This window comes from Lactuca sativa, chromosome 3, assembly GCF_002870075.4.
Source record: "Lactuca sativa cultivar Salinas chromosome 3, Lsat_Salinas_v11, whole genome shotgun sequence".
Lineage (NCBI taxonomy): Eukaryota > Viridiplantae > Streptophyta > Magnoliopsida > Asterales > Asteraceae > Lactuca > Lactuca sativa.
Genome location: NC_056625.2, coordinates 194,257,115 through 194,263,155, shown reverse-complemented (window position 1 = coordinate 194,263,155; position 6,041 = coordinate 194,257,115). Strand labels below are relative to the sequence as shown.

General features: G+C 40.2%; 1 protein-coding gene across 3 annotated transcripts; it reads right to left on the bottom strand.

Moving 5' to 3' along the window:
• Window positions 1-524: 524 nt before the first annotated feature.
• LOC111900885 (uncharacterized) lies at window positions 525-5,837 on the bottom strand. 3 transcript variants are annotated; one of them, XM_052769457.1, is made up of 4 exons: window positions 5,149-5,837; window positions 4,224-4,595; window positions 851-4,146; window positions 525-754 (listed from the first exon to the last, which is right to left on the bottom strand). In XM_052769457.1, the coding sequence occupies exons 1-3, from the start codon at window positions 5,278-5,280 to the stop codon at window positions 877-879; spliced, it is 3,774 nt and encodes a 1,257-aa protein (XP_052625417.1). In that variant the 5' UTR covers window positions 5,281-5,837; the 3' UTR covers window positions 525-754; window positions 851-876. The 3 variants fall into 3 exon arrangements, with proteins under 3 accessions (XP_052625417.1, XP_042753197.2, XP_052625418.1); XM_042897263.2 differs by having other exon boundaries at window positions 851-4,131; XM_052769458.1 differs by having other exon boundaries at window positions 5,262-5,837.
• Between the last annotated feature and the right edge of the window lie 204 nt (window positions 5,838-6,041).

Sequence of the window (6,041 nt, the reverse complement as noted above, 5' to 3'; positions counted from 1 at the left end):
CCGAACACTAAAATCAATTCAAAGTTTCAAAACATTCCACTATTGTTTTTGAGCCTATTTAAGTACCTAACACTAAAATCAGATGAAACCTTTTACGCGACTTATTTCTCATTAAACAAACAAAAAGAAACCCTACTTGAGCGTTTAACTGAATTTATTTCGCATTACATTTTCTATCAAAACCATAAGTTTACAATCACCTTCATCAAAATCAACGTCTAACTCAAACCCAAATCAAGCAACCATGCTTAAACAATTGCAAATCAAATTCCAACCATAATGAAAATAGACATTCAATGGTTCGCTAGGTGGCTGACATATAAACTAGTTGGCCCAGGATAGCGTAATTACTGATATATATATATATATATATATATATATATATATATATATATATATATATATATATATATATATATATATATATATATATATATATATATATATATTCAAATAAAAATTAAATAAACTAAACCCACAATTCCCGGGTTTTGTTTTTTTAGGTAGGCAGATGAAAATGAAAATGAAAATGAAATGGCTATGGATTGCAAGTTGCAACAAGTTAAAAAAACATCAACAACCTCTGTTCAAACTATTTCATTCAACCCTATGCATGCATATTCATTCATTCATTCATTCATCCATCCATTCATTCATTCATTCATTCATTACAACCCCACAACAAAATAACATCTCATCATAATCAAACCACCAGGGGGCACTTTGTTTCCAACCTCCAACACCACATCATCACCTGCATAACCTCATATTAATAAATAAAAAATTTAAAAAGAGAAAAAATAAAAAACATTTAACTTTTTATTTATAACAAATAAAATAAAAAACTCACCAAAGGCATTGAAAGACTCTGTTTTACTACTGCCATGACGGGTGTTTATAGCTTATCCTATCTCCATCCCAACCACCATCCGGCTCTTTCCGCTTCGATACGCCGCCAGTGCCGCCACCGGGACCGGAGTTGAGATCCAGACCGCCGCCGCCACCACCACCACCGCCGCCCCACTTTCCGGGATTACTTGAACCGCCAGGTAGACTCATGAAGTAGGATGGGCGATACGGCATTGGAACCAGCTGTGTTTGTGTCGGGAAACAAATGGGGCCGGGGCCGGGGCCGGGGGCGGAGGTGGGCCCGCCAGCTGGCGATGAGTCCATGTAAGCGGTTGAAACGGGTGGAAACGAATTTGGTAAAGGGAAATTGGTTTCAAATGGGAAAGGTGAATATTGGAAAGGGACAACTGCAGGAGTTGATGACAAGACAGGGGACAACATTCTTTGTGAAGGAACATAACTCTGTTCCTGGATTGATGGAATTGTGATGGTGGTGGGGTAGGTGTTGTTTGGTGGAAACCAAGATGACATATTTACCCCTATGTCCATGTTATTATTCACTCTCATGTTCGGAACAGCTGGAAGAAACTGCATACCCTTTTTCTGAAATTGCACCGTTTCACCACCACTGGGGTTGATATTGATAGCCTCCTCCACGCCAGGTCCGTTGAGGTCAAACCCACGTGAAGAATTTGAATTTGACGGAAATACCCTTGGCGGCAATTGGACGGTTTCCGGTGGCTCTTGACATGCATTTAGATCGAGATCGAGTCCGCCTCCGCTGTTTTCATGGGCATTGTTTTGGCCGGAATCGTCGACTCCGATGTTGAGGTCGAAGTCGAAAAGAGGGCGGACCGGTTTAGCGGGACGAAATGCACTGGTGGCGGCTGAGCCTTTCCAGCCGAGCTCCGGTTTAGTTCTTGAAAGATTTTCGGAAGGGTAGAATGGTCCTTTTGCAGGGGCAGCTACCGTAATAAACGGAGACCGATTCCCATCAACAGGTGAATTGGAAGAAGGTAATGTGTGATTCTGATTCTGATTCCCATCAACCTCTCCTTGGTTCCCGTCATCGCTAGGAACAACTTCGTTCAGATCAAAATCCAACTTTACCACCGTTTCCGTTTCCGTTTCCGCCACGGGCGTTGTGGCGGAAATGTTAACGGTGGAATCAGGATCGTCGGCTTCGTGTTTTCCAACGTTTTCATGGGAAACAGACGTCCCAGAATCCATTTCATTGTGGATTCCGGCCTTCTTGTCATCATCACGCTCTTCAAACTTTATTGCTAAATCAGCATCACCACAAGAAGTGGTAGTAGCTTGAGATTCCTGTAAATTTCTTGACCGATTATTGACCAGTTTCTTCTTCTCTTCATCATGCATATCTGAAGAAGACCAAGAAGCCGATTCTTCATTAACTTGTGTTTCAACTTTACAACTTTCCGGAAGAATCACATTCTTCTCCATCGTTTTATCATCACCACTCTTCTCTTCTACTTCCACCATTCCAGTCTTCACTTCAGGCTTCACAGCAACCGGAATCAACGATTCCGATTCCGACCCCACCCGTACCTCGCCTTTCCCAAATGTCGCGTCCTTACTATCTCCAGACACGTGGGGCCCGTTATCTTCGTCTTGAACTATTCGCCTCAGCTTAGCAACATTTGCAGAACAAGAATCTTCAGGTAAAGGAGGGGAACATGCCACGTCAGATCTTGAGATTTCACCAGCTGCCACGCTGGCAAGAAGATTCATTCCACCATCATCACCCATTGAAGGTGACACTGAGACACTAGCTTCAGAAAACTTAGCACAGCTTTCTACTAACGCGTTTATAGAGCTATAAGAAGGTTCATATAATTTCCCTGGTTTTGGAGTGACCCCAGATGAAGAACCACCATGTTCATCAGGTAACACAACAGTCACAGTTGCTGACTTGGCATCATCACAGCCCTCCATTCCATCTTTCCCATCTGTATCCATTTTTTCCACATTGCTCTGTAAAGAATCGTTTACAGTTTTTCCACTTGTCTTTTGATCTTGCTTCTCAGAAGGTGCCACAACACTTTGGTTGTTTCCATTATCTACAATGGACACATCAGACACATGTCCAGCTCCTTTCTCATTACCAAAATTCCGGATTTTTCCAAGATTACCCTTTTCATTTCCTGGAGTTGTGGAGCCATGGAAACCATTGCTTGAGTTCCTGCTATTGTAAACACTACCAGTCTTCCCATGATCACTAGAGCAAGATTGACTGTTGTTTGGAGAATGAGTGGTGCTTGAACTCCTACCTTCTTTAGTTCCAGATGAAGGCATGTCCGAGGATCCACCACCACCTCCACCACCGCCACCGCCAGTTGCCGCCAGTTTATCGGCGGGAGATTTGGCGGCAGGTTCACCGGAATTATTATTATTATTATTAACTTTCGGTTGTTGTGGAGATTTTAAAGGGGAAGGTTGAGAGGTGGAAGTAGAACGTCTGTTTCCTAAATGAGAAACATCAGACATCATTGATTTACTTGGCCATGAGCCACCTCGACTTGTACTAGATTTTGTTTCAATCATTGTCATTTCAGCTTCCACACGTCTCTTCCATGTGCTGACTAGACTTCTTGCTTTCTTCTGAATCTCTGAATTTTTATGGCTTCTTAAATGATTCACAGATTTCCCAACATTACAAGTCTGTAAAGCATGAAGATTCACAGGTAACCTATCAAGGGCACGAAGTAGAGAAAAAAGAAAATCTTCAACAGATTTATCGTTTTCTTTTGGACTCCCATTCCCATCGCCGATTTTACCCTTGTGGATTTCTTGAAGCCATTCATCCAAAACTGACAAACCCCTTAATTGAACAAACCGAGTTAAATAATCAAATCTTTCAGTAACTGATATGACATCAACAAGCATTGTTCGGGAAGATAAGTCGAGTTTTTTGTCGGTGTTTTCGGGTCTCATGAGTTGGATTAGTTTTTCAACTCCTTGGAAATCCATCAATCCTCCTTTATCAGTGATTTTGGAAATTTCGGTTTTTATTATGTGTTCAGGTCTAAGTTGACCAGAATCTGCATCGTCTACTTTGGATTTGTGGACCCCGTGATCTCTCTTTTTACTTTTAGCATGTGATGAAATGGAGGATGAACTATTTTGTACATTATCTGAACTAGGTTTTAGCTGTGAACCATTCAAGGGTTTTGGAGAACGCCCTCCAGTTTGTGTTTGTAGTGCTCCATACATTTCTACACGTGTCTTATCTAATAACTTGTCTACTTCTTGTTGTCTTTCCTGTGTCAAACAAGACTAAATATCCAATCAAGATATAACTTTCAGAAACAAAACTATGAAATGAAAAGAGAGAAGAAGATGATTATACTTACGTTAATGTAGTCTTGATCAGTTAACCACCATAAACACTTGCTCTCAATATCATACACTCGTCTGCACACAAATGAGGATATCCCTGAAGGAAGTTCAAGATTTTTAGGAAGGAATGCGACTTTACACGGATGGAGTAATGATGCAGCAGGTATTTCATCCTTGTGAAAGGAATAGAAGATTTCGTTTGGTGCTGCTTCTAATGAAGCACCCTCTTTGAGTTTTATGTCTGCAGGTCGATAAAGCCAGTTCACACTTAAAGTTAGGTTGTTTTCTTTTCCTACTTTTAACTTACGGATTAGTCCAACAAAAGGAAGGGAGTTGTGGGATGGCTTGAAGAGAGCACAGTCACCAACATGAATCGTTCGACCATCCTGCAAGAAATGAACCAGATTAAACCAATGGAAGTTGCTTTTGTATCAAGAAGAAGATAAACATATAGAGGGAAAACATTTAACAAGATATACTTTCGATAATGACTGAAATCTATCATGCACAAACAGAAAAGGAAGTGGATTGACACTCAAACAAGAACTTAAAGTGAGTAATAAATATCCCACCTCTAACAAGAACTATCTTGATAAGCAAACAGCAAGTGTGGCATAACAATAGGTGGTGATCCATTGAACTAATTAAATTCACTGATAACCCCAAACGCAAAAAGAAATTTCATTTTATGAATTGACTAGCCAGTAAATTTGAATCAAGAAGAGAAAGGTTGATTTTAACAGTATAGATGCATAAGAACGAGACTGTACATACATATCACGAATTGTCGTTCAAAGCAATTCATTGAAAAAAATAGCATTCAGATATAGAGCTAACTTACAAGAGCACTGAAGCAGGTAAACTAATCAAAATTGATATATAAATATACATACAAGTAATGGATATGGGTATATAAACGGAATAAAAAATTATATATACTTTGGAGAAAGAGTTAGTGTCAATCAATACGAAGGAATTGGAAGGAGCAGCTACAGATGGCTTGGAGGAAGATGGGACCGGCCACATGTGCCGCCGGTGGAACCACAGCTCACCTTCCCACCGCCCATACATAATAGCCTTCTTCCATCATCATAATCCAAGATATCGCTTTTCTTTATAATCAAATCTTGTTGCTCGTACCGCGCGACGAGAACCATGAATTACCGGAGCCAATTTTGTGATCCCCTTTTCTAATTTCTATTTAATCAGAAACCCTAGGTGGTTGAAACGATTGATCATGGGATATAGTAGGCACTTTGACACCTCCAGATCGGCTATAGAACAAGAGAAACACCGGAATACATAAGCTTAAACGATCGAGAAGTAATCGACGGGTATGGATTTGAATTAGGGCTATGTGTGTTTGAAACGATTTCGTCGACCAACAATTCGGATAATAGTATAGATCTGTGTATGAGGTAGGAGTGAATTGGCGAAACGGTGAGATTTCTGAACGGATTTTGAGCCGGCGAAGATTTAACGGGAGAGAGAAATCGAAGAGCGAGCGAACAAGCGAGAAGGGGAAAGACGAAAATCGAGAGAGAGAAAGAGAAAGAGAAAGAGAGAGAAAGAGAGAAAAAGAGACGGGTGTGGGGTGGTGATGCTACGCGAAACGGCGAAGGCCTGGTCGGGAGGTGAAGTGTTGACCATTGTCAAGGCCTTTTTATAAGCATAAAACGGCACCGTTTCACAACGTATGAGTAAATTACAAAAATGATCCCATGGTATAGTGGAAATTACCATTTCTTTTTTATTATTTACTAAAAAAAATTAACTAAATTTTTATAGTAAAATTTAAAATTATTAATCAATTATTTTAAATAAATTATTAA

Bases quoted from the DNA above. Each gene is read 5' to 3' on its own strand.
- LOC111900885 (XM_052769457.1), bottom strand. From the start codon at position 5,280: ATGTATGGGCGGTGGGAAGGTGAGCTGTGGTTCCACCGGCGGCACATG. The intron at 4,596-5,148 runs GTATATATAATT...CATTTCTTGCAG, and splicing joins ACACTAACTCTTTCTCCAAA to GATGGTCGAACGATTCATGT. The intron at 4,147-4,223 runs GTAAGTATAATC...TTGGATATTTAG, and splicing joins CTGATCAAGACTACATTAAC to TCTTGTTTGACACAGGAAAG.